Below are 27883 nucleotides of genomic sequence, written 5' to 3'. Positions count from 1 at the left end.
GAAGAAGCCTATTTGAGATGTGTACAATATCCATCGTGGTATTCTTTCCCCAGGCACTTCTATTCTATTTGTTGATCGAATAATTTGACCCGTGTTGGCCGGAGTTGAACTGTTATCTATTGCCAATGAAGGAGAGTTGTGACATAGGTTGAGTATCACCCTGTATAGCACTTACCAAGGGTGATACTGCCGTTTCGATTTGCCTTACCGATGTTCTTCCCTTCATCTCTGATACTCTCTTCCTCTCCAGTTTGTATCCCAGCCAAACTGTCAGCAGCTCCTGGCCACCCTGTGGTACGACGGTTTCCCCGGGTGGCGTAGACGCCACTGGGCGGTCAAGCTGGTCACCTGCTTCACCATCGGCCTGCTCTTCCCCATCTTCTCCCTGGTCTACCTGCTGGCCCCCAAGAGCGCCCTGGGCCTCTTCATCAAGAAGCCCTTCATCAAGTTCATCTGCCACACAGCCTCCTACCTGACTTTTCTTTTCCTCCTCCTCCTGGCCTCCCAGCACATCGTGAGAACAGACCTGCACGTCCAGGGCCCGCCGCCCACCGTGGTGGAGTGGATGATCCTTCCCTGGGTGCTGGGTGAGCAGGGGGTGGGGTGGCAGGCAGCGATGGGGGAGGTTTTATAGCGTCCAGCACTGTAAAGAGGAGTAGGGCTAGAGAGATATTCTTATCGGTCAGTGTCGTACCTTTTTACATGATCACGCACAGGCCTTATCATTATAATCCATCTCTAACAGGATCTAACCGGTAACTGGGTGGATATTGAGAAATACAATGCTGTATTTGCTGCCATTAATCTGTTTCTGATTTGGACTAGTTGTGCTGATAGAAAAAAAATATCATGACAGGTGACATTAATTGTAGTGTGCAATGCCATGTGTCTTACTGACTTGACAAATGTTTCCCCTTCAGGCTTCATCTGGGCTGAGATAAAGGAGATGTGGGACGGAGGCTTCACTGAGTACGTCCATGACTGGTGGAACCTGATGGACTTTGCCATGAACTCTCTCTACTTGGCCACTATCTCACTCAAAATAGTTGCTTACTTCAAGGTAAGTCACACGTTTATTTTTTCAAGATGAGTTGATGATATTTTGAGGGCTAAGAAATTCCTGTCTATTTCTTTTTGCCCGCTTTACACATTGCAATATGATAACCATGGCCTTCTGGCAAGTAGCTAACAGCCTCTCTCCGTTTCAACAACAGTACAACAGCTCTCGGCCGCGGGAGGAGTGGGAGATGTGGCACCCGACGCTGATCGCCGAGGGCCTGTTTGCTATCGCCAACATCTTCAGCTCCCTGCGCCTCATCTCCCTGTTCACAGCCAACTCCCACCTGGGGCCTCTGCAGATCTCCCTGGGGCGCATGCTGCTGGACATCCTCAAGTTCCTCTTCATCTACTGCCTGGTGCTGCTGGCCTTCGCCAACGGGCTCAACCAACTGTACTTCTACTACGAGACCAAGGCCTCGGACGAGCCCAACAACTGCAAGGGCATCCGCTGCGAGAAGCAGAACAATGCCTTCTCTACGTGAGTCATCTGAGGGCCCTTGTCCTAGAAAGAGTGTGTCATGACAAAAGGAGGGGTTTGGATAGACAGAGAAAGAAGAGCATATGGAGAGATGAATGAAACAAGTACTTTCTGAGACAAGGAGGGGAGTGAAGAGGTAGAGGGCAGGGTTAAGGAAGGAGCTTGAAAGATATTGGGAGGGGAGCAGAGATGGAACATGAAGAGATACGAATTGTTCGGGAAGAGGGTGACAGGTTCCACACAGGGTCTTATACTCCAATGCCTGTTGTAATTGAAAAGCACTTTTTCATGTGTTCCCCGAGGTTTCACACAGAAACCTGCAGTATGCACATAATCCTCTCCCTGTCCCGTAATGAATAAAAGATACTGCAGTGTACTACATCTCATCTGCTTCCTCCAGCCCCTGAGTCATTTTGGAGATTGAGCAGTTTGCATCGCTCGCCTGTTTTCTAGGTTTTAATATTACATTGAGTAACTGTAATGCAAAACATCTGTTTAGGATTCAAAGGCTTCTGCTGTTTGGCTTTAAAAAAAAGAATATCTGTATATCTTGTTCTTTCCCAGGCTATTTGAGACGTTGCAGTCCCTGTTCTGGTCGATATTCGGCCTGCTCAACCTGTACGTGACCAACGTGAAGGCACGCCATGAGTTCACAGAGTTTGTGGGAGCCACCATGTTCGGTACCTACAACGTTATCTCCCTGGTGGTGCTGCTCAACATGCTCATCGCCATGATGAACAACTCCTATCAGCTCATCGCTGTGAGTCACGTTGCGTCGTTTCTCTGTCCAGCTCTCTCTCAGCTGTCTGCTAGCTCCTTTGTCAGGGGAAGTCACATGGCCCTTCCCATCTTTTTCGTGGCGCTCTTGCTGGTGCTTAATGATCAAGCGGCGCTTGCAGTTGATCTCAAGAAGTTATGCAAAGTGTCTCTCAATCTCAGCAGGAATAAGAACCAGAATGAGTCATTGCGATAAAATATATTGTAGATCATGAAAGGCAGGTCAAACATCTTAGAGAGTTTGTAGTTATGGGGCTGCAGGCATCACACAGAGACGTATTTATATCTGTTTATTTTCCTCCAACTAACCTTTCTGCGAGAGCTTATGTAAGCCCCGATGGTAGAGGGCCTCCTGCCCATGTATCACTCTCCCTGGGAGCTGTGTGAAAATGCACAGCTCCCAGGGACAAAACACACACACACACACACACACACACACACACCACACACACACACACACACACACACACACACACACACACACACACACACACACACACACACACACACACACAGATCCTACAATCCACCAATCAACCCCCGTCCCTCCCATCAGAGAACAGCGCATTGCCTAAGGCACATCTAGGGAAAGGGAAGACAGGATGTAACTACATGTTAAGGAAACAATTTTATTTCAAGCAGATCAAATGTTATTTTAGCCCTGCTATTAAGTGGGTTTTTCATCACACTCAGTGATAGTAAATGTGATCGCATAGGATGTAAGAGAGATTTAATTCTGATGGTGCAGCCCTCCTTTAATATCTAAATACCCCTGTACAGGACCATGCGGACATTGAATGGAAGTTTGCCCGCACCAAGCTGTGGATGAGTTATTTTGACGAGGGAGGAACTCTCCCTCCGCCCTTCAACATCGTCCCCAGCCCCAAGTCAGTGTGGTACCTGTGTGTGTGGACGCACAACCGCCTGTGTGGACGGGACCATCCCAGTCCTGACGACCCAAGGAAACACGAGAACTTAAAGGAGTTCACGGTACAACATTTACAAACCTGTACAGTCAATATAGAATACAGTGTACACACACTCACTAAATTCTCACCTGGCAGTTTCCTTTTTGCTGTGTCATATCAGTGGAAGACATGCGATTGCTTTACTACAATCATCGCCTTGCTCCTCTATTTCTATACCATAACACAACCGTATACGTTTTATGGGATCCTTGCCTGTAAATGTTATGGAGAGCTTGAGAATAGTGTTAGGGCTATCAGTTTCCCCCAGCTGTGAAGTCACTGACAAGGCTCTGTATATCCTGGTTATCCAGCGTCCAGCTGCAGTGGGCAGGCACATGTTGCCAAGCAACCCTTCCTCAGGCTCCAAATTCACTGGATGTCTCCCAGTCAGCTGAACTTCTCTCCTCTACCAGCAGCAATCGCCTGTTATACCGTTCCACTGTTCTACTCCTCCACACCCCTGCTTACGCAGAGGCATTCGCGTTACCTTCACCAAACACAACAGACATATGTTTTTGGGGATATAACGTTGGATAATAATGGATATGCAGCCTCTTGAATCAGAAGTTTGGTTTGAAGAGGAGAAAATGTAATGGAACAAAGTCTGAAATTATCGTCACATGGGTGCGATATTTTTGCCTCCTAACTTTCTCACTCATCATTATTCAAGATTCATTCATGACTATCCGTGATCATGGTAGCATCCACATCAATGTACAAGTGTTTAGAAACATATTCTACTCTTATTTACAATAAAAGTGACTGCAGAATGACACAATACATTATTTAACATTCATTTCAATTGGTCACAAAATAATCTGAAACACAACCAAAACAAACTGCAAATGCATCCAACAAGTTCGTAGAGTCACAAACTTGATGTAGTCATTGCGCGCTAGGAATATGGGACCAAATACTACACTTTTGACTACTTTAATACACATAAGTGAATTTGTCCAAATGCTTTTGGTTCCCTGAAATGAGGGGGACTATATACAAAAAGTGCAGCAATGTCTAAACGGTTCACTCATTATGGATGAAAATATCCTCAAATGAAAGCTAACAGTCTGCACTTCAACCCCAAAGTTATTGTATAATTTCAAATCCAAAGTGCTGGAGCACAGATCATAAACAAAACGTTACTGTCCACATACTTCTGGACCTTTAAATTCCTTAGCTCTTTAGCCTCTGTTTAGAACATGTGCATTGCGTCACTCTCACAGCACACATGTAACACGCATCTGCAGAGACGCCACTAGAGTGATACCAATACATTTGTGCGGTTAATATAAATGCTGCGCACGAACAAAAGTAGTTTCATTCTTCTGCTTTTTCATTTTGTTCTAGGAGCGGCATGCTGACAACCTGATTCAGAACCAGCATTATCAGGTAAAAAAGCTGCTATCATAAAAACTATGGACCAGAGTGTATGCATGTACACACACGCACGCACGCACACACCGCCACGCACACCGCACGCACGCGCACACACACCCACACACCCTCTTGACGCCTCATTGTTGAGCTGCATGAAGGACATTTGCACTGCACACTATGTATTAGAATCTATTATTACGCTGTTGACATTTGAGCAAAGTGGGGAACAGGTGTCAGTTACTGGATGTGTCGTCGTTATGGTGGTGGTGAGCTTGGCGGTAGGTTTCATTCTGATCCCTGGCATGTCCCAATTTGGCACACGCTAGTTGAATCAATGTTGTTTTAACATCATTTCTCAACCTATTGTGATGTGGAATCTACATGGAAAAACACATTTGGATTTGAAAATAAAGTCATCAACCGGTACTGTTTTCATCTCATTTAAACATTGAAATTAGGGTCAAACTTCAACACAATGACTTAGCGTAACTAACAGGTTGTGACATCAATCAAATTTCAACATAATCACAGAACTATGTACAGTATATGTTTAAATTAAAATTCCACAGAAATGTTTAAAATCTTTTTCATCCCATATTCAATATACAGTATATTGGGTGGTTGAAATTGTTGTATTTCATATTTCATTAGATCTTGTTTCAAAGTTGATAATAAATGGTATGTTTGAATCAACGTCATTGTTTCAATGGCATGCCTTCAACCTAAATAAAGAGGTATCTTGAAATAAAACACAGACACAGTCCAACAATTCCTGCCTGAACAGTGACTCCTGCTGGTTTATGAGGAGTAATGCACGTCAGTAAAAACAAGTCTATCATCCAGACACCTATCGCTTTGTACCCTGCTTAGTTTCAGAAACAGCTGAGCTATTATGTCAACACATTTAACCACTGATCAGCTTCCATACTCATTTGCGTAGACACCCTCAATAACAGAATAGTTTAAAGTAAATCCCTTTTTTTAAACACATGCTGTATGTGAGTGTACATTTGGAGTGAGGTTGGGTTTATGTAAGCTACATTGACATCTGATTTGCCCAAAGGACACCATCATTTCAACATGTACGTTATAGTATATATGGTATTCAAACATGGTTAAATTGGATCTTTGGAAGTATCATTAGGCCTATAAAAAGGATGCCAAATTCATTATATTAATAATACACTTTTACCTTTGGATATTGTCTTTTATATGAAGGAGGATTGGTTGATTTCAAATTTCTAAGTTAATAATTAATATGTTGGATTCACGTCTCGGTCTCAGCCAAACATCTAAGTTGAAGAATAGGACTAAATCAAATCAAACTTTATTTGAAGTGCATTTAAAGTTTGATTCAATTTAGTGCTATTTTTTAACTTAGATTGTTGGTTGAGACGTGAATCCAACATATCAATAACTAATTTGTAGACAAACTGGATATTTAACTGTGAACGCAACCGAAATATCAACATTTGAAGGAGAGGTACCTTCTGTTTGGATAGTATATACAGTAGATATTATGAATAACACATATAAAAGACAATATCCAAAGGTAAAAGTGTATTATTAATATCGTGCCTTAAGCGTAACATTTAAAAGGCTAATGTTCACTACTTCTAAACTTCCAAAGATCCAATCAGCAATGGATGAATGATAATATTCCTAGCTTCACGTTGAAATGATGGTGTCCTTTGGGCAAATCAGATGTCAGAGTAGCCTACAGAAACCCAACCTCACTCTGAATTTACTTTCACATACAGCGTGTTGTTGAAACGATGACGTCGATTCGAACGTACCATTTTACTATCGACATTGAAATACGGTCAAAATAAATATGTCTAATCAAATATGAAATTCAACAATTTCAACCACCCAACAATATATATATTGAATGTTTTTTTTAAATATCTTTTTTTATTTATTTAACCTTTATTTAACTAGGCAATGATGATAGGATGAAAAAGATTTGAAAAGGTTCTATGTGGAATTTAACACAATTTCAACGTTTTACACAGTTCTGATGATTATGTTGAAATAAGATTGATGTAACAACTTGTTAGTCAGGTTAAGTCATCGTATTCAAGATGAAGATTCCACGTTACAATAGGTTGACAGATGATGTTGATTCAACCAGTGTGTGCCTAGTGGGATGTTCATTTGTTTATTAGTCGGTGCTCACCACAGTAATTGCAATTAGCTCAACCTTTGGCGGCCCTCCTCTCCCCCCCTCCCCTTCATTTCCCCCCCTTCCCCTTCATTTCCCCCAGTTAAGGCCTTGTGCTGCTGGGGCTCCTCAGCTGACTTGTAAAACCGAATGCATTGACTGGAGCCTGCGCTGTCTAATGAAACTGCTGTATCAAAGAATACAGCTGCCGCTCCAAATGAAGGAGTTTGGGGAATAGGGCAGAACCTATAAGAGAAAGGGAGGCACTGAGGCAACTCTTAGTGCATGTGGTGAGGTGAGTGGTATGCCTACATGCACTACATGATCAAAAGTATGTGGACACCTGCTCATCAAACATCTTATTCCAAAATCATGGGCATTAATGTGGAGTTGGTCCCCCATTTACTGTTATAACAGCCTCCACTCTTCCAGGAAGGCTTTCCACTAGATGTTGGAACATTGCTGCAGGGACTAGCTTCCATTCAGCCACAAGAGTATTAGTGAGGTCGGGCACCGATGTTGGGTGATTAGGCCTGGCACGCAGTCGGCGTTCCAATTCATCCTAAATGTGTTTTTGATGGGGTTGAGGTCAGGGCTCTGTGCAGCCCAGTCAAGTTGTTCCACACCAATCTCGACAAACCATTTCTGTATGGACCTCGCTTTGTGCACAGATGCATTGTCATGCTGAAACAGGAAAGGGCCTTCCCCAATCTGTTGCCACAAAGTTGGAAGCACAGAATCGTCTACAATGTCATTGTATCCTGTAGCATTAAGATTTCCCTTCACTGGAACTAAGGAGCCTAGCCCGAACCATGAACAATAGTCCCAGACTATTATTCCTCCTCCACCAAACTTTACAGTTGGCACTATGCATTGGGGCAGGTAGCATTCCCCTGGCATCCGCTAAACCCAAATGATGAAGCATGATTCATCCCTCCAGAGAATGCGTTTCCACTGAGTCCAATGGCGGCAAGCTTTACACCACTTCGGCCGACGCTTGGCATTGCACATGGATCTTAGGCTTGTGTGCGGCTGCTCGGCCATGGAAAACCATTTCATGAAGCTCCCGGCGAACAGTTATTGTGCTGATGTTGCTTCCAGAGACAGTTTGGAAATTGGTAGTGAGTGTTGCAACCGAGGACATACCATTTTTTACGTGCTTCAGCACTCGGCGGTCCCGTTCTGTGAGCTTGTATGGCCTACCACTTCGCAGCTGAGCCATTGTTGCTCCTAGACATTTCCACTTCACAATAACAGCACTTACAGTTGACCGGGGTAGCTCTGGCAGGGCAGAAATTTGATGAACTGACTTGTTGGAAAGCTGGCATCCTATGACGGTGCCACGTTGAAAGTCACTGAGCGCTTCAGTAAGACCATTCTACTGCCTATGTTTGTCTATGGAGATTGCACTGGCTGTGTTTTCGATTTTATACACCTGTCAGCAACGGGTGTGGCCGAAGTAGCCGAACCCACTAATCTGAAGGGGTGTCCACATACTTTTGTATAGTGTATCTCTTACCCTTCCAGCGCACACTATTAGATGCAATCTACAAACACCTCCACAAATATCCTCTTCCACAATTCATTAAATTGTTGTTTTTACACCAAATTATTGTTCTGTAAAAGAAAAAGTCTGGTTTGATTTCAACCATTGGTCCATTGTGTCCTAAACATGCAAATCAATGCAAAGTTATGTACGTCCAGATTTTCAACTCAAGCTAATACAAATGTCATGAATATGCCTAAACAGTTTTTCCTTATTAAACACAACATGCAAATGTGTGCATGCAAGGAAGGAAGAGCCTTTTTCCCCAAATGTCAGATCATTTCCTACTTAGGGAGGTACAAGTCTACAAAAATAGCTTACCAAGAAAAATATGCTTGTTTCTAGAATGTGCCCATGACTTCACCACTCATTTCATACTGTAGTAGTGTGTCTAATGTGATTGTTTCTCTGCTGTGTGTCTTTGTGTATAGGAGGTGATCAGGAACCTGGTGAAGAGGTATGTAGCAGCCATGATCCGCAGTGCTAAGACAGACGAGGGACTGACAGAGGAGAATTTTAAGGTAGGTATCTCAGAAGTTGTGTATTTAAGCTTTCATCCCCAAAATGTTCCTGTATATATATATCATAGTCATTGAGCAATATCTAACTGTCCCTCATTGTGGATCTGTCCTTCGCCTCTAACCCCCTCTTAATTGATCCATAGGAGCTCAAGCAGGACATCTCCAGTTTCCGCTACGAGGTGTTGGACCTGTTGGGGGACAGGAAGCCTCCGCGGAGGACCTACTCATCCAGCAGTGAGGCTACCCAGCAGGACGAGGCCAACGAGGAAGAAGGGGCTGGACAGGCCCAGGGTCAGTCCAGGGACCAAGGGGCCAAGGGGGTATCCTTCAGCACGTCAATCACTGAGAGGAAGAGCAAGGACTCTGGGTTCAGCGTCTCCGCCCTCTTTAAGTCCATGTCAGGGGCAGAGGGGGCAGTGGACAACAGACCAAAGAGCAACGGGCTCAGGTTCTCCTCCTCCCCCACGTCCTCCGCTGCGTTAACCCGCAGTAGTGGCCGGCTGCAACGCTTCTCCAAGTCCAAGAGAGACTCCATCAGGCGGCTGGGCCTACTCTTCTCCCGCATGAACGGACACGTCCCAGAGCCCAGGTCCCCTCCTCCCAGGATGCACCAGCCCACCTACAGCATCTCAGACGGTCTGCTTCGGCAGCCCACAACCTGGCCGGACATCCAGATCCCCCCCAATCCCCCGGTTACACGCAGCCTGTTCCACCTGGGCCAGCTGGGGGGGAACCTGAAGGAGCTACCACATGCCCCTCCCCAGGCCCTGCCATTGGTGTCACCCCAGCAGGCTAACAGAAGTGACAGTCTGCTCCTGCTACCCACGGGCCACTCCTTACCGCCGCCAGGCCACTCCCTGCCACCCCTGCACTGTGCTTCCAGCATCACGGCCTCCAGCTCCCGGGCTGTCCTCCTGGGCTCTAGTGAGGACATGTTTGAGGGCTGGATAGGACCTTGTGACGAGCTGGACTCCTCTGAGTGGGGGGCTGAGCAGGAGGACTCCATCACAACACAGCTTTAGAGATCCCCCCCGGAATAATGACAAAATACTACTGTATGTTCAGGTCACTCTGCTGAAAGGACAGAAAGAATAAGGGGCTGACCTAAGTATACAAAACCCAGGACTCATTTTCACAAAGATATCATAGCAAAGTAGGAAGATTCTAAACATATAATGAAAAAAAAGAAGCTTTATCTATTGCAATATAACTACATCTTTGCATACTGCCACCTACCGTTGTGATCCTTAGATCATTGGGTCTGTAAGCTCACCATCCTCTCTTCACAATTGTTTTCATACAGTTGAGACCCAGTTATTTCTATTTTACTCATCAAAATATCACTGAGATTAAAGGGGTTCATATACACAGCTGAGGTATCACCATTGTCCAAACTTCTCTCTTACGAATATGTTTAATCTCGTTGCAAGTTTTTTTTGTCTTTTACCAGCCTGTTTTGCAGTGTTGTTCCATATGCACATGTTTTCCTCATGTGCCACATTTCCCCTACAGTGTGTTCTGTTTGGTATGTCATATAACCTAAACATGAATGGTTATTATCATGGTAGACAAGGTCGTGTGACATACATTTATTTCAGGCTTGCAGGTTGAATCTTTACAAGTCGTTTTTGGACAACTAACTAATAATACTGTTCTGTTTTTCTATGAAAGCTGTATTTTTCTATATTTTCTTGGAAATAAGACACTACCAATTTTTGGCTATTGAGACAGGTAATGCACGATATTAGCAGAGTAACATTTATCAATGTCTTATGTTTACACTTAATCTAATTTATTTTATTTTTCAAGATGGCTGTGAATTATAATACTCAAGATCAATTTAGAAGAGGAAACCGACGCAAACAATGTTTAATTGCTGTCAAAAACAAGCTTGTATACAAATACATTTATTTGATAATGAGAATGATCTACTAAAATACATTACATTATTTTTGACTGATTCTTTAGAACTAGGATTCCAAGACTGAGCCATGTAATATGATGGCCTCTGTGGTCACACAAAACAGCACTGAAATGTCCAAAAATAGCTATACTCTGGGCAATTGTGACAGCGCAATGCATTCGCTAGTTGCAGTATTCATGGTTTACCTTAATGTGCCGTCTCATCAATTAAAAATGAACACTTTTACGAGTTCAGATTCTCGTCATCTGAGGAAGTAGTAGTTGATAAAAGTTTGGTATTTTGGCGTGGATGGTGGTCGGGGAAGCCAGCCCCCGGTCATGGATCCGGACCTGATCAACTCTATGCGACGGAGATGTGTCCCACTGCATGAGGCAAATGGGGGTCACACCAGATACTAACTGGTTTTCTGATCCACGCCCCTACCTTTAAAAAAGGGATCTGTGACCAACAGATGCATATCTGTATTCCCAGTCATGTGGAATCTATAGATCAGGGCCTAATGGATTTCTTTCCAACTGACTGATTTCCTTATATGAACTGTAACTCTGTAAAATCTTTGAAATTGTTGAATGTTGCGTTTATATTTTTATCCAGTATATTTTCCAATCGGTTCGTTCTGAACAGAACCATACTTATTTTCGTTCCGTTTTCACTGTTCTGACCAGCAAAATAAAGTCAAGAACAGCTTGGAACGGTTTTGCGTTTTTTTATGGGAGTGGAAAATAAAAATGCCTGGAGCGTAAAATAACGTTATTAACCTGTTCCTATGCTTTGAGGGTGGTTGATTAATTAACCAAGGGAGTTCAGGTGGGTAACAGTGCTAAGTCCATATACGGCTCTAGTTCCTTGCTAATAGGCCGCATTACAATATGTGTGTCTGGGCCCATACATTGTGTTCCAGCTCCAATATGAAGTTCCTATTCCAAGGCTGCATTCCAATGCAGAAAGACAATGCCTATACAGTATAAATGAAGTTCCTGCTGTGGATTAGACTAGTCCTTTGAAGCTTAAAGAGTGACTGCCATTACAAAGTGTAAATAGGATAAAGTCAGTCTCGTCCCAAAATTGAGCTTTGCGAGATGATAGGAAAAGATTGTATGTAACGGAATTAAGTGTACCATAACAGTTTTCCTTGGGTTGGGTTGATTTCAAGCCTGCCCACAGCACCCAAGTAATCATCAATTCGACGTGCAGCTGCACAAGACCCAATAGTAATGCCCATGGTCAATTTGATTTGACATTGGATATCCCTATTGGGCTAGTTAGGGACAATCAGTAAATTACACAGGACAATATTTTAAGTCAAACCTCCACAGTTCAATGACAAGCCGCAAACCAGCTATAAATTGTAGAAATATATAAAAATAGTTCAATTTACATTGGGTAATGTACTGACTGTCCCCAACTAGCACCACCGATTGGGTAGCCTGTCAAACCAAATCTGCCAGGGTTGCACACCAGCCAAGTGAAGCTCATTGGCGAAATAAATTTGATAGTCTGGAAAACTTCAAGACACGAGACCTGGTTAGACTGTTAAATTATCTAGAAGAGTACAGTAGGTGACCCCATACTGCAGGGGTGTCCGACTCAATCCACAGAAGGCCAAGTGTCTGCAGGTTTTACATTTTTCCCTTTCAATTAAGACCCAGACAACCAAGTGAGGGAAGTTAATTACTACTTCCTGAACATTATTCGATCAAATGCAAGAGTGGAGCGAAACCCTCCCACACACACGGCCCACTGTGGAATGAGTTTGACACGTGGTGTACTGTTTTTGCAGGATGAATGTACAAACGCTTACTACACGTAAAAACACACACGAGACACCCAAATTAAAATCACCCGCCTAAAAACAGCTGCATTTCTTAAATGCCTAATTCAGCAGTTCTTCAATCAAAATGGTCAACAAACAAATAGGGTTTTAGCAAGTGCAACTTTTCAATGAAGAATTTTGCTAGCACTGCCTGGGAGTGGTCTGAGTCAGAAGGGGGAAACTGAAAACTAGCTGTTATTGGCAGAGGTTTGGAACTATTTCTTATTGGTTTATTGACGAATTTACCCCCTGGGGATGTCACCAGGCAGGCCAAAACTCCATCCCACCAAAACAGGCTGAAATTTCATGGTCTTTTCCTACAGCTCTTACACTAAAAGTACATTATAATGTTCACAGTATTCCAACCTCAGTGTGACAATATAACACATAGGAAGATCCCTGACTGCGCTGGGCCTTTAATGACAAAGCTGAAAAACAAGGCGCTCAGTTCAGCCTCCGCCAGCTCTCCTCCCGAAACTGAGTTATAAACTACACTTAGTAACTGCATGTATTTTAACACTGCCCGAGTACCAGTGAGCGCTTTCCATGGTGCTGATCATGACGAAGGGTAGCAACAACATCAGCCTTGTTCTGGAACCTCAGATACCACCATCATACCAAATGACTTCTCTAAAGCAGGGCTCTCCAACCCTAATCTAGCACACATGATTCTAATAACCAGCTCGTAGATAAGATTAATCAGGTTAGTTACGACAGGGGTGGAGCGAAAACCTACACGAGTGTAGCTCTCCAGGAACAAGTTGGAGAGCCCTGCTCTAAAACAGTACAGTTCAAATGACAAATTGTTACAACTTCTGGGAAACATAACTTTTTTTAATTAAGCAAAAAAAATAAAACACATTTAATATTAACATAAACATCCCTGAACACTGTGGGGATGGAACCGCGGCTGTGTCTGAAATTGCACCACATTCCCAACGTAGAGCACTACTTTTGACCAGCCCTATGGATGCCATTTCAGACACAGCCACTGACTAGCAAAGTGCAACAGAGGAACAGTGGAATAAACTTGACACAAATTAACATTTACAGGCATAGGGTGAATGTGAGTGGGTGAATAGTAGAGGGAGCCTGCCTCCCTCCCCGTGTCCCCAGTGCTTGGTTACATGCTGGGAGGGATAAAGTGCCCTGGGTGTGTGGGTGCAGTGACATAGTTGACTGGGTGATTGGAGGGGCAGTAGGATGCGAGCACACGGGGTTGGGCAGGGCCTGAGTTCCAGGGTGTGAGGTAATGGTAGGTGGCAGAGAGCATCGGAACATAAGGCTCATAGGTGTGGAGGGGGGGTTGGCTGCACTGGTCCTGAACCAAGGGGTAGAAGACTATGCCTGGGGCTCCTGCTGAGGGAGGGTCCATGACCAGGGGGGTGCCTGGTAGGGAGGAAAAGGTTGGGGGTGAGGACAAACATGAGATTAAGAATTTTGTAAATAATTTGTGGATCACAGAATCACGTTTGATACTTGAGGTCTTAACATCCTCGTGACAAAATCTGACACTGAAGTCAGATCTTATTCAATGCAGATGTGCCACTTCATAATGTAGAGGTTTGAGGCAGAGGGGTGGCGCTGACCATTGGCAGGAATGTCTCCCTGGCCATCAGGCCCAGTTCTCCCAGGCTCTGGGTAGGACTGGGGAACTGTGTGATCAGAGGGAGGGGAGGCAGCGGGCTGCTGATACACCTGCTGCATCTGCACCATGGAGTGCCAGTAGCTCTGCTGGTACCACTGTTTCAACACAGAAATAGGCACACATTGTTTTCATTCAAAAGACATGTCTTGTCTCATGACCAGTTACTGTTCACCCATACTACACTGAAAAAGATAAAAACGCAACAAAGTGTTGGTACCATGTTTCATGACCTGAAATAAAAGATCCCAGAAATGTTCCATACACACAAAAAGCTTATTTTATTCAAATTATGTTTTCATGCCTGTCAGTGATAATTTATACAAGATATGCCACACCTGTCAGGAAGCTGATTAAACAGCATGATCATTACACAGGTGCACCTTGTGCTGGGGACAAAAGGCCACTCTAAAATGTGCAGTTTTGTCAACACAATTCCACAGATGTCAAGTTGAGGGAGTGTGCAATTGGCATGCTGACTGCAGGAATGTCCACCAGAACTGTTGCCAGAGAATTGAATGTTTATTTCTCTACCGTAAGCCACCGCTATCATTTTAGAGTATTTGGCAGTACATCCAACCAGCCTCACAATAGCAGACGTAGAGTGGGTGAGCGGTTTTCTGATGTCAACATTGTGAAAAAAGTGCTCTATGGTGGCGGTGGGGTTATGGTATGGGCAGGCATAAGCTACGGACAATGAACCCAATTGCATTTTATCGATGGCAATTTCAATGCACAGAAATACCATGACGAGATCCTGAGGCCCATTTTATTTAAGGCATGTGTGACCAACATACACATATCAGTATTCCCAGTCATGTGAAAATCATAGATTAGGGCCTAATGAATTTATTTCAATTGACTGATTTCCTTATATGAACTGTAACTCAGTAAAATCGTTGAAATTGTTGCATGTTGAGTTTATATTTTTGTTCAGTAAATGATACAGGGCTCTCCAACCCTGTTCCTGGAGAGCTACCCTCCTGTAGGTTCACTCCAACCCATTGTAACCAACCTGATAAAGTTTACTAACCAGATAATTATTAGAATCAGGTGTGCTAGACCAGGGTTGGAGAAAACTAAAAAAACTACAGGACCAGGGTTGGAGAACCCTGCTATATATTAGGCCGTCATTGTGAATAAGAATTTGTTAACTGACTTGCCTAGTTAAATAAATATTCATTTGATCCCCTTTACTTACTTGGACTCCTAAATTAAAGTAATATTGGATGACCTTGCAATCTATAAAAAGAAATACATTTCGTTACAATGACTGTCACATTTTCAAAATTCAACCATTAGAAGTTTACAACTTGAACACAAAAGCCATGGGGCAGCATTTCTCTGACCTCGTGGAAGGTCATTGCCGTTGGGGTCATAGGAGTATGGTGGAGGGGGTGAGGCGCTGACTGCTTCCCCCATCTCATTCACAAACCAGGGAGAGGAAGGAGGAAACTGCATGGATAAAACTAAGAACAAGAGAAATAGACATTCGTTAGACAACTCATTATGTCCAACCATAACTCCTATAGAGTGGGTACCTGGTCTGCCCATAGTGTGTGGGGGCATGGGAGCCCCCTCTGGATGGCTTGAGGGTGGAGCCATTGGTGCTGGGGGGATCTGAGAGCTGCTAGCGGAAGAGGAGTTGGAGGTGAAGATAGCTGCTGGGGCTGTGCTTACAGCCTGTGAAGAGGTGATAACTGCGGACTTCACCACCACCTGAGGAAACAACACATTAAATAACCCTCAGACTACAACATACAGACAATTCATGCTTAAATTCAATGTCATGCTTAAAATATATTTTAAAAAAAATAGTTACCTAATCCAAAGAGGTACATTCTACAGTTTATAAAAATGTTTAAAGCAGCTGCGTATAAATTAAACACCTGTTCTCCCGCCAAAATGTGACAACAGTTCTGTAAAGCGGATGGTGAGGGATCCAGTCAGTACCTGCTGTGAGTAGCTGTAGGTAGCTACGCCCTCTTGTGGCGAGCCGGCACGAGATCCTCCCTCTTCAATGGTCTACAAAGGCAGGCAGGCAAAAAGGAACGCAGTCAAAACAGATCAGCCCCAATAAGCACGTTAATTGGAAATTATACAATACATATAATCATCCCAGATGTGAAATTAGCTTTAATTACCCTTAGTTTCGACCCCCACAAAAAAAGTGAAGGGCAATTTCAGAAGGCATATAAAAATAAATAAATGGGCAATGTTTGAGAGGGCATATTGAGTACAACAGATATTTTGAGTACCAGGTTGGCAGTGGACTCTGCCGCAGCATACATAGACGGGCTCTGGAACCCTGGGTCTGCAAGATGAAGAGACTTCAAAAGATAATTGTGCACTTTTATCCACATTGTACGAGGGGTCTCCATATCGTGAGCCTTTACTGCTGCCAAATGCCATCAGTTGAGAAATGGAAAAGCCTAATCTGTCTCTACATAACCAGTTAAAATAATGCGTCTACAGAACATAATGAAAATGGTGAACAAGGACTGTCCTACCAGTTCGTCGTAAGGGCTCTCCATGTACTTCATGGAAATCTCCACAGCAGGTGAAGTCACTCACCTTGAGCAGTATAGATGTACTCCTCCGAATATTCACCTGAGACAGATACATTTTCTCCATTTACATTCAAATCCTGGCTCAAGTTGAACAAATACATTTGATCAAGACAGCGTCACTGGACTGGCCTACCCTGGTCGCCACCATTGCTCCTCTCGTCAGCGTCCTCCTCTGATGAGGTCATGGCCTGTTTGCCAGACGTGGGGATGGGGCTCGGCCCCCGCTGCATCCAGTAGGTAGGGGGTGCTGGAACCATGGGGTTTGCTACAGCCTGTCCCTAAAGAGAAGGTTAAAAAGCAGACAGCAGGTTGACTGTGGAATACTCATGATCCCAACTATCAAAGTCTGAACTCTGAGGGTTCATGTGCTACTTCGTTACCGGCAAGGGAGGGAAAGGGGTCTCATCTCCCTCCTCAATCTCGTAGAAGGTGATTGTTCCTTCCATGTCCTGCGCCTCTTCCCCAGCCTCGGGGACATAGCTAAACTGGCACTCTTTGTTGACAGCATGCATCTGGCGCCTGCTTCGGCTGCAAGAGCTCAAGTGAATACACATACATTTATAACCACAACACTCAGTCACTGCTCAACATTGCTCAGGAGATGATTAAAATACGTATATTACCGTGACCTGAATGAGTAGTTGTCGAAGCTCTGGTAGCAGCGTTTTCCTGGGTGAGGGTAGTATGCCGCCTCTGGTCCAACAAGGTGATGCCTGTTCAGGAAACGGGCTGAACTTTTGAACAGAACCCAGATTGGCAACATCATTCAGTAGATACTAAAATAAAATAAATGGTAAGGAACGGCCTTATTTCCCAAAAAGCGTAAATAGAATCAAAATCAGTAATGGTGCACCACAGGAACTTTCAATTGTGTATAACAGCAGCCGTGTGAATGAGTTCTCAATCCTGCCGTTTGACTATTTAAGTAGCAACCACAGACCTGGGTGGGCCATATCCTCGTGGGGGCCTAGGTGGAGGATGTGGGTGATAATGTTCATAGGGCAGTGTCCCTGGTGGTGGTGCGGGGGCATACATGCCAGGGGCGCGCCCAGGGGGTATGCCGCCAGGGCCTGGCCGAAAGCGGGGAGGCTGAGATCGATTGTAAGACACCATCAGCATTTCCTTCCCTCTGGGCTTCTTAAAGAAGCGCCGCCGGCCTCTCACCTCAGAGTCTGGGGGAGGGGAGAAGAGGTAACAGACAAAGTTGTACAAGTCATCTTTAATAGTCTGAAGCCAATACATGTCACTGCTATTAGAAGCTTACTAGCTAAGACCATCTAAAAAGGTTAAAGGGTATACAGACCCATCTCTCCAGGATACTGCTCAGGCCTGCTGTATGACGGTCCCTTGCGGCTTGGGGTGATGTTCCAGGCAGGGACAGGGTTCACAGGCTTCAAGTTAGTCAGAGACACAAGATGTCTGAAAGTGTTGGGTTAGAGAGAGAAGTCTCAAATCTAATATTAAAAACAGCACTGTGTAGAAAGCAATTCACCATATGTACACTATACTGTATGACTGACAATAGGATGATGCAAGGCCAGGTGCAATCATTCATGTACCAGAATACTAAAATAAGCACACATTGATGGGTGCTGTGCAGTAGTGCCTGTTTGTAAGTCAATTAAATTGGGGTGTTTTAAAAGAGAGACAGGTATCTCACTTTTCTCCAAGCTCTTCGATGAACACTGTCACAGCGCTGGGGTGAGTGCCCACCTCCTGAATGAAGGCATTGTAATACTTCCCTTTGGGGTCGAGACGAACCTGCATAGGAGACATGGGCTAACCTTACGGTCATGGAGTATGTTCGGAGTACGGTTTGCACAAAGAAACACTCACTAAGAATCTTAAATGAGTGGATAAATTGGATTACCTGACACTTGTCTCCCAAGAAGTACTGTCTTCCAGCAAACACCATGTAATCAGTCTTCTGCATTTCTGTTTCAGAGACAAGACATTATATGCCATTCCAGAATGCCCAATTATACAACTATTATACGTCAAAAAGAAAATCTGTGTGGTATGAGCATGTCAACCCCATGTGAATATTCAGCACAGATAAGTTCTGCACTGCGTGGATCTTGAAACATGTTCTTTATTACTAAAAAAGTTTCACGGTCACCTTAACAGTCCCATTTTACCACAAGAAATCCAACTCAAGTTTTCCCAAAAGAAGGGGCAACATGGCATACCTTTGCGACTGTCATGCCATACGTCAAACTCTACATTTCTGTACATCTCAGAATCCAGTGCTTTGAGCACCTTGTACGGGAGAGAGAGTTTTGTTGGTCCATCTGGAGTCTTGGGAAGAGAAAGAGACTGTATGTGCCCCAAGAATCTATTCCATCTCAGTAATGTTATAAACTACAACACCTCAGCTGATAACCAGACCACTTTCTAAAACAGAAAAGATTGTCACCTTCGCTTCCTCTGCTCCAGGTCTGGCTTTGTCCTCTGTGCGATTGTACCCATTGAGTTCCCAATCGTCCCTACAAGAGTAAACAATTATACTTGACAAAAACATGCAAGAAAAAAAAATTCACAATGACTATTCCAATATATAGATGCAGGGGCAATTTATGCATACTGTAGGTAACTGGAAGACCATAAGGCAGGTTTAGTCAGGAAGACTTTCTGTAATTCAAAAGGACTGTGCAGAACAAGACTTCACCTCTGAGTCTGACCCCTGTCCTCGGGGGTGTCATAGCCTGCGTCCTCACTGCACACCGATAGGCTGTTCCTATAGCGCCGACCTCCTCCACGGAACCCCTCCAAAGCGCCCTGCAACTCCACCTCCTCAACACCAAGGACTTGTGTGTACAGTAGTTCATACAACAGAGCTGGATTTAATTGAAGAAAAAAATTAAATAAGTACATTCCCTTTAGACCACACATGGAACTATTGCTCATTACAATATTGACTAACTACAATCAATGAGTAGCAAGACTTAAAAAGAGTGAAGACATCCACTGGTTCCTCAGAATTCTGATGGACTGAGAGTACTGACCCTGACACAGCGCTGCATCGATCGGGTAGTTCCTGGGGTACACAATGTCGTAGTGGCCATTGTTGGAGCAACACAGCAAAATCTGCAATACAGTCAAGAGCAGAATCCAGGAGTGTAATGCATTTTATCCCCATCACTCGTTTAACCATTCAATGGTGAAAATGATAGACATCACATTGTCTACATAGAGATGGAAGCAAGAAAGATAGAAGCTGGTAAACTGAAAATGTAGAAATATTTGACTTTTTGAAATAGCGGTAGTCTTCTCAAAGGATAAAATGAGAGCAGCACCATCTAGCGGACAAACCAAAGTCTCACACGTCATCTCACCTTTCCACACACCTGCTTTAATTAGCAATGTGATTCAATTTCTCCTGGTAATTACTTCACTAGTCAGGCATTTGAGATGCGTCAGGGCCTGGGTTCAAGTGGGCTGTGCTGAACCACATTCTTACCTTCTCCACGTACTCTTTCTCAGTTATCTCAGTTGGTGGCTTCCCAGGGTACCTGTATATGAGGAAGCACCGCCTTCCACACAGTGAAAATGTGAGAACACACTCATTTCAGGTTCCATTAAAAGCAAAAACTGCAATTCACATAAACCTCATTTGACAATGTCCTGTCAGCCAACAAAAGGTAGTACAACGTGGGGGTGTATAACTGAACACATTGTGGAGCACATACCTGTACAACAACGACAATGCCTTTATCTCAACTTGTCCAGCGGTTTCCTTTAGAAAAATATATTTAAAGGGTATGTCCCTTTTCATACAGTCCATGGTCAGAATCTGACCCATGTGTTGTGCAATGAACTTGTATAACCATGTAGTTTTAAAACATACCGTGGGGTCCTCCAGACGTTCCAGATACTTCTCAAATGACCCTTCAACAAACTATGAGAGAGAGCATGTCATTTAGCAGACGCCCTTATTCAGCATAGTGAGTGCATACAACCCTAGCTTCGCAAGTGCCATTCTCTACCAACTAAGCCACACCAGACCTACTGATAAAGCATGTCACGATAATGTAATTATAGACTGATTTTTAACTAGACTTGCTCTGTACTGTGATTACATTGTGCTTGCAACTCACAGGTTCAAAATCGCATCGGTTTGCCCTCATGAAGGTGACACAATCTTTCCTTATCTTTTGTTGGAAGTTCTGTGAGTAATAAAGCTTGAGAAAAAAGGAAAGAAATACCGGTACATTATTCCCAAATGTTTTGTATTCGGCCACTTCGCGGCCTGTGAAGCATAATTGTGTGCATTCCATGTTTCAACTCTGGCCACTTCATTAGTATCAATAATTTAGCAGTCAACCAAATGAACACATTCAACAACAAAAGAGGACAAATTCCTATTTTCACACCATGAATTCAGTCGAAGTTACTGCGAACTGTAATATTTTCTCTTTATTTTGCAAATGCATATTTAAAAAAATAATACAAATAAGTGTAAAGTGTAGAGTAACGTTTGCTAAATTGGCTTTAGCCTACCTGCTCGGAGACGGCTCGAAATAGACAGGACGCGTCTCGTGCCATCATTTTCCGGTAGAGACCGATGCTGGCTAGATACTCGTCCATGTTTACAAAATACTTCTTCAAAGCTTTCTGCATATTTTAAAGAAATTGCAAATAAAAAACGACAAATATGCAAGGCTTCATAACTTCACGCGTAGACGATCAAGAACGCGAAGGTCGGAAAGTTTCCTTTCGAATTGCAATAAGGAAACAGCTGCTACAAATGAGCACTGATTGCCGAGTTCATTTCGCCGTCACTCGGTCAAACCGTTGAAAAATGTATTGGAAATTCTTGTATTTGATTGGTTACACTAAATGTTTTTATTTTTTATTTATATACTTTATCCTCGAAATAGTACCCTACATTCAATTATGATTGCCCATTGTGTCTATACTTGTAGTCTCCCATGAGTAAAAAAAAAAGAAGGCTACTCCACAAGTAGGAAGAGAATTATGAACCTGATTAAGAGGAACAACAATTGTAAACGATGGCCTAAATCCAACAGACTACATCCTGATAAATATGCTATTTCTACGTGTTGTCAAATTGGCAACATGTGGCTGCGGTATGACATAGTAAAGCAACGTTTTCTTGATTTAATCACTAGTCAAGGTAAATTTGAAGAACAACAGTTTACAGTCCTAAAACAATAGGCTGTCACATTAGGCAGTGTCTTGCCTCAAATGTATTTCCCTTCCTTCTCCCCCCTCTCTAATCCCAATTTTTTTACCCACATTGGATTGTAATCTACAGCACTCATCTGGAGTGGAGACTGATTATAGGCTAGTCAATATTGTGAGTTAAAATGTTGTTGCCTACTGTTAATAATACAGTGCATTCGGAAAGTATTCAGACCCCTTGACTTTTTCCACATTTTGTTATGTTACAGCCTTATTCTAAAATGGGTTGAATTGTTTTTTCCTTCGTCAATCTACACACAACACCCCATAATGCCAAAGCAAAAACAGGTGTTTAGACATTTTTTCAAATGTATACAAACCCCCCCCGGAAATATCACATTTACACATGTATTCAGACCCTTTACTCAGTACTTTGTTGATGCACCTTTGGCAGCGATTACAGCCTTGAGTCTTCTTGGGTATCTCACACCTGTATTTGGGGAGTTTCTCCCATTCTTCTCTGCAGATCCTTTCAAGCTCTGTCAGGTTGGATGGGGAGTGTCGCTGCACAGCTATTTTCAGGTCTCTCCAGGGATGTTCGATCGGGTTCAAGTCCGTGCTCTGGCTGGGCCACTCAAGGACATTCAGAGACTTGTCCCAAAGCCACTTCTGCGTGTTCTTGGCTGTGTGCTTAAGGGTCGTTGTCCTGTTGGAAGGTGATATCAGGAAGTGGTTTGGGACCACTGTCTCTGGGAGACTAGAATCGTTGAAGACGCATGTGGTGCATAGATGCATATGGAGTGGTGTGGGTGTGAATAACTAGGTATAGTTATATAGGGAAAATAATGGATAACCCAACCAGTTCTTTGTGAGCTGAGTTTTTCCATCTATTACGTTATCTAGGATTCTGTCCACCACAGCTCATCGGTCTACAGGTAGTGAGCACTGACAGGAAAAGCCATTGAAAAGTTTCAAAGGGTAACAGCTGAGATGGATAAGGTCTGAGATGCCCCCGGACACTGAGACTTCCTTAAGAGCATGATATGTGTACCTCTCGGGCTGCTGCGCTGTGATCGTTGCTGCGGTGTGGAGGTGAAAACCTAAAGATTTATAATGTTATAAAGGGATTCTGTATGGAGATATGAAAGAAGAGAGTATTATTCCCGAATATGCTGTTAAATAGAACATTAGAGTGAATATTCAAACCCCTGTATGAATAGAACACTGGTGTAGATGAGGAATTTGGGATGTAACACAAGTGAATAATGGGTTACTAGAGAAAGTAACATAACATTTGTATAATGGGTTATTATGATGATCTGATGAAGTAAGAATAGAAAAATAATAGTAATACTACATGAGTGGTGACAAAGTATTCGGAGGAATGTTCAGAGTGGTCCCTTTATGGATAATTTGAGGTGTGATAAGGTTACAACATTGTACAGGACTTGACTTACACTTAACCAATAAAACTATAAATAGAACCAATGAATGTTGAACATGATTTTCTGTTAAGTAAACTTAAGGGTACAATTTATTGTACTCCTGATGGAGTTTTTATTGATATCCCAAACGATGAGGTATTACACCAATGAGTAAGCAGGCAAGTTGAACTACTCCCCCAGGAGGAGTGGGGGTCTGACACTGCCTCCCAGTTTATTTTGTCTCAGGTGCCAGAAATATTATGGGTAGAACATTCCAATGACAGTGGACTGATAGGCAGTGCTAGCCCAGTTATAATAACTGTTTATCTCTCCCCTTCTGAATTGACCAATGAATTTTATAAATTTGGCACGTTACATATTAATCTTTTTTACATTTAATAAGTGTGAAGCAGAAAGTGAATATCAAACAGAAATTTGAAATTAATATATTGAGTGACATTGTTAGAGTAGGCAAAGATTATAACAATGCCTTCCAATATGGAGCAAGTTATCATGTTTGTTTTGCTTTGTTTTAAACCTTGCAATAGTGGTAAAGCAGAACATTGTTTGAGAGTGATCCGTGTGAATTAGGAGTAGTGATTGAGAATGTTTTTTTTCTACTGGAAAGAGTAGAAGGGTCTTAGTTGAAGGAAACAGATTATGGAGACTAGTGAAAGTAACAAAGTGAATGGTAATCGGCTTTCAGATAGCATTCTAATAATGCAATATTTTGGTAATTTGAAGAAGATTGAGCATTCTACAGTTGAAGTCGGAAGTTTACATACACTTAGGTTGGAGTCATTAAAACTCGTTTTTCAACCACTCCACAAATTTCTTGTTAACAAACTATAGTTTTGGCAAGTCGGTTAGGACATCTACTTTGTGCATGACACAAGTCATTTTTCCAACAATTGTTTGCAGACAGATTATTTCACTTAGAATTCACTGTATCACAATTCCAGTGGGTCAGAAGTTTACATACACTAAGTTGACTGTGCCTTTAAACAGCTTGGAAAATTCCAGAAAATGATGTCATGGCTTTAGAAGCTTCTGATAGGATAATTGACATAATTTGAGTCAATTGGAGGTGTACCTGTGAATGTATTTCAAGGCCTACCTTCAAACTCAGTGCCTCTTTGCTTGACATCATGGGAAAATCAAAAGAAATCAGCCAAGACCTCAGAAAAAAAATTGGAGACCTCCACAAGTCTGGTTCATCCTTGGGAGCAACTTCCAAACGCCTGAAGGTACCGCATTCATCTGTCCAAACAATAGTACGCAAGTATAAACACCATGGACCATGCAGCCATCATACCCCTCAGGAAGGAGACGCGTTCTGTCTCCTAGAGATGAACATACTTTGGTGCGAAAGGGGCAAATCAATCCCAGAACAACAGCAAAGAACCTTGTGAAGATGCTGGATGAAACAGGTACAAAAGTATCTATATCCACAGTAAAACGAGTCCTATATCGACATAACCGCTCAGCAAGGAAGAAGCCCCTGCTCCAAAACCGCCATAAAAAAGCCAGACTACAGTTTGCAACTGCACATGGGGACAAAGATCGTACTTTTTGGAGAAATGTCCTCTGGTCTGATGAAACAAAAATAGAACTGTTTGGCCATAATGACCATCATTATGTTTAGAGGATAAAGGGGGAGTCTTGCAAGTTGAAGAACACCATCCCAACCGTGAAGCACGGGGGTGGCAGCATCATGTTGTGGGGATGCTTTGCTGCAGGGGCCTGGTGCACTTCACAAAATAGATGGCATCATGAGGCAGGAAAATTATGTGGATATATTGAAGCAACATCTCAAGACATCAGTCAGGAAGTTTAAGCTTGGTTGCAAATGGGTCTTCAAAATAGACAATGACCCCAAGCATACTTCCAAAGTTGTGGCAAAATGGCTTAAGGACAACAAAGTCAAGCTATTGGAGTGGCCATCACAAAGCCCTGACCTCAATCCCATAGGAAATTTGTGGGCAGAACTGAAAAAGCGTGTGCGAGCAAGGAGGCCTACAAACCTGACTCAGTTACACCAACTCTGTCAGCAGGAATGGGCCAAAATTCACCCAACGTATTGTGGGAAGCTTGTGGAAGGCTACCTGAAACATTTGACCTAAGTTAAACAATTTAAAGGCAATCCTACCAAATACTAATTGAGTGTATATAAACTTCTGACCCACTGGGAATGTGATGAAAGAAATAAAAGCTGAAATAAATCATTCTCTCTACTATTATTCTGACATTTCACCTTCTTAAAATAAAGTGGTGATCCTAACTGACCTAAGACAGGGACTTTTTACTAGGATTAAATGTCAGGAATTGTGAAAAACTGAGTTTAAATGTATTTGGCTAAGGTGTATGTAAACTTCTGACTTCAACTGTATGTAAATAAGGTATTTCTGTTCTGTCATTATGGGTTATTGTGTGTAGATTGATGAGGAAAATGTTTTATTTAATCAATTTTGGAATAAGGCTGTAACATAACGAAATGTGGAAAAAGTAAAGGGTTCTGAGTACTTTACGAATGTACTGAATGTATAAAATATTAGTAGCTCATTGTAGCCTACCAGTGTGTAGGCCTTAGAACTCGGGGTTAAAGCCACAATCCTGAGTTTGTGTGTCAACCCAATGGCAGCCCCACCACTTCATTTGGTAACCTAAAGCCGAGGGATGGGGCTGGGTATCACTTAGCCTAAACATCAGACTGTTACCATGGTTATTCCATGGATTTTCAGTCCGACCGAAGTCGCCCTAAAAAAAATTACTAAAATTATATTTACACTTACTTCACCGGTTGCACAGGCTGTTGGTCCTTTTGGCGGTAGGAGTTGGAGATACGGTGTCTTCAGCAAGTATTCACACCCCTTGACTTTTTCCACATTTTGTTGTGTTACAGCCTAATTTAAAATTGATTAAATTGAGATTTTGTGTCACTGATCTACACACAATACCTGTCACGCCCTGACCGTAGAGATCCTTATTTATTCTCTATGTTTGGTTAGGTCAGGGTGTGACTTGGGTGGGAAACTCTATGTTTTCTGTTTCTATGTTTTTGGACCGAGTGTGGTTCCCAATCAGAGGCAGCTGTTTATCGTTGTCTCTGATTGGGAATCATACTTAGGCAGCCTGTTTTCTTCCTGTGTTTGTGGGAGGATGTTTTCTGTTTAGTGTCTGTACCTGACGGAACTGTGCGTTTTCGCTTTTGTTATTTTGTTTGAGTGTGTTTATGAATAAAGAAATCATGAACACTTACCACGCTGCGCCTTGGTCCACTTCAACTACCACATATGACGAACGTTACAGAACCTCCCACCAAAAACGGACCAAGCAGCGTGGCCAGGATAGTTGGACATGGGAGGAGATCCTGGAAGGCAAAGGACCCTGGATGCAGATTGGGGAATATCGCCGTTCAAGGGAGCAGATGTAGGCAGCAAGAGATGAACGGCTACGCTATGAGGAACTAGCACGGCAACAACGGAAGCCTGAGAGGCAGCTCCCCCAAAAATGTTTGGGGGTTGACACGGGGAGATTGGCGGAGTCAGGGTTGAGACCTGAGCCAACTCCCCGTGCTTACCGTGGGGAGCATGTGACCAGTCAGGCACCGTGTTATGCTGTGATGCGCACTATATCTCCAGTGCGCATTCATAGCCCGGTGCACTCTGTGCCTGCGCCCCGCATTTGCCGTGCTAGAGTGGGCATTCAGCCAGGATGGATTGTGCCAGCTCAGCGCTCCTGGTCGCCAGTGCGCCTTCACAGCCCAGTTCGTCCTGTGCCAGCGCCCTGCACTTGCCGGGCTAAAGTAAGCATCCAGCTAGGACGGGTTGTGCCAGCCATACGCTCCAGACCTCCAGTGTGCCTCCACGGCCCAGTACATCCTGTGCCTGCTCCATGCACCCGGCCTCCAGTGCGTCTCCCCAGTCCGGTGAGACCTGTTCCGGCTCCACGTACGAAGCCTCCAGTGATGATCCATGGTACGAAGCCTCCAGTGATGATCCATGGCCAGAGCCTGTCGTGATGATCCATGGCACGAAGCCTCCAGTGGTGATCCATGGCCCGGAGCCTGTAGGGATGATCCATGGCACAAAGCAAGCCTCCAGTGATAATCCATGGCCCGGAGCCTCCAGTGATAATCCATGGCACGAAGCTTCCAGTGATGATCCATGGCCCGGAGCCTCCAGAGATGATCCATGGCACGAAGCCTCCAGTGATGATCCATGGCACGGAGCCTGCAGTGATGATCCATGGCACAGAGCCTGTAGCGACGGTCTCCAGTCTGGAGCCTGCGGCCACGGTCCCCAGTCCGGAGCCTGTGGTGACCGTCCCCAGTCCGGAGCCTGCGGTGATGGTCCCCAGTCCAGAGCCTGCGGCGACGGTCCCCAGTCCAGAGCCTGCGGCGACGGTCCCCAGTCCAGAGCCTGCGGCGACGGTCCCCAGTCCAGAGCCTGCGGCGACGGTCCCCAGTCCGG

General features: G+C 43.7%; 2 protein-coding genes across 5 annotated transcripts in view; one reads left to right on the top strand and one right to left on the bottom strand.

Annotated features, from left to right (window-relative positions):
• The window catches only part of trpc5b (transient receptor potential cation channel, subfamily C, member 5b), a 32689-nt gene extending 21215 nt beyond the window's left edge, over positions 1 to 11474 (top strand). Inside the window, exons 5-12 of the mRNA XM_082974414.1 lie at positions 251 to 587; positions 921 to 1060; positions 1215 to 1537; positions 2102 to 2297; positions 3095 to 3304; positions 4630 to 4671; positions 8801 to 8890; positions 9034 to 11474. Coding sequence (XP_082830540.1) covers positions 251 to 587; positions 921 to 1060; positions 1215 to 1537; positions 2102 to 2297; positions 3095 to 3304; positions 4630 to 4671; positions 8801 to 8890; positions 9034 to 9912 — 2217 coding nt within the window. The 3' untranslated portion in view covers positions 9913 to 11474. The remainder of the gene's footprint in view (positions 1 to 250; positions 588 to 920; positions 1061 to 1214; positions 1538 to 2101; positions 2298 to 3094; positions 3305 to 4629; positions 4672 to 8800; positions 8891 to 9033) is intronic.
• Positions 11475 to 13440: 1966 nt separating this feature from the next.
• alg13 (ALG13 UDP-N-acetylglucosaminyltransferase subunit) lies at positions 13441 to 21755 on the bottom strand. 4 transcript variants are annotated; one of them, XM_082974410.1, is made up of 24 exons: positions 21343 to 21755; positions 20940 to 21023; positions 20690 to 20740; positions 20532 to 20578; positions 20303 to 20375; positions 19848 to 19929; positions 19511 to 19679; positions 19259 to 19328; positions 19032 to 19140; positions 18713 to 18777; positions 18503 to 18603; positions 18146 to 18261; positions 17783 to 18014; positions 17466 to 17555; positions 17223 to 17379; positions 16976 to 17120; positions 16847 to 16882; positions 16531 to 16586; positions 16226 to 16297; positions 15814 to 15991; positions 15622 to 15741; positions 15474 to 15514; positions 14217 to 14370; positions 13441 to 14016 (listed from the first exon to the last, which is right to left on the bottom strand). In XM_082974410.1, exons 1-24 carry the CDS (start codon positions 21460 to 21462, stop codon positions 13751 to 13753), a joined length of 2634 nt encoding a protein of 877 aa, XP_082830536.1. In that variant the 5' UTR covers positions 21463 to 21755; the 3' UTR covers positions 13441 to 13750. The 4 variants fall into 4 exon arrangements, with proteins under 4 accessions (XP_082830536.1, XP_082830537.1, XP_082830538.1 ...); XM_082974411.1 differs by having other exon boundaries at positions 17223 to 17370; XM_082974412.1 differs by having other exon boundaries at positions 17223 to 17370; positions 17472 to 17555.
• Positions 21756 to 27883: the final 6128 nt, after the last annotated feature.

Source organism: Salmo salar, chromosome 04, assembly GCF_965601325.2.
Source record: "Salmo salar chromosome 04, fSalSal1, whole genome shotgun sequence".
Lineage (NCBI taxonomy): Eukaryota > Metazoa > Chordata > Actinopteri > Salmoniformes > Salmonidae > Salmo > Salmo salar.
This window is presented reverse-complemented; position numbering and strand designations above follow the sequence as displayed.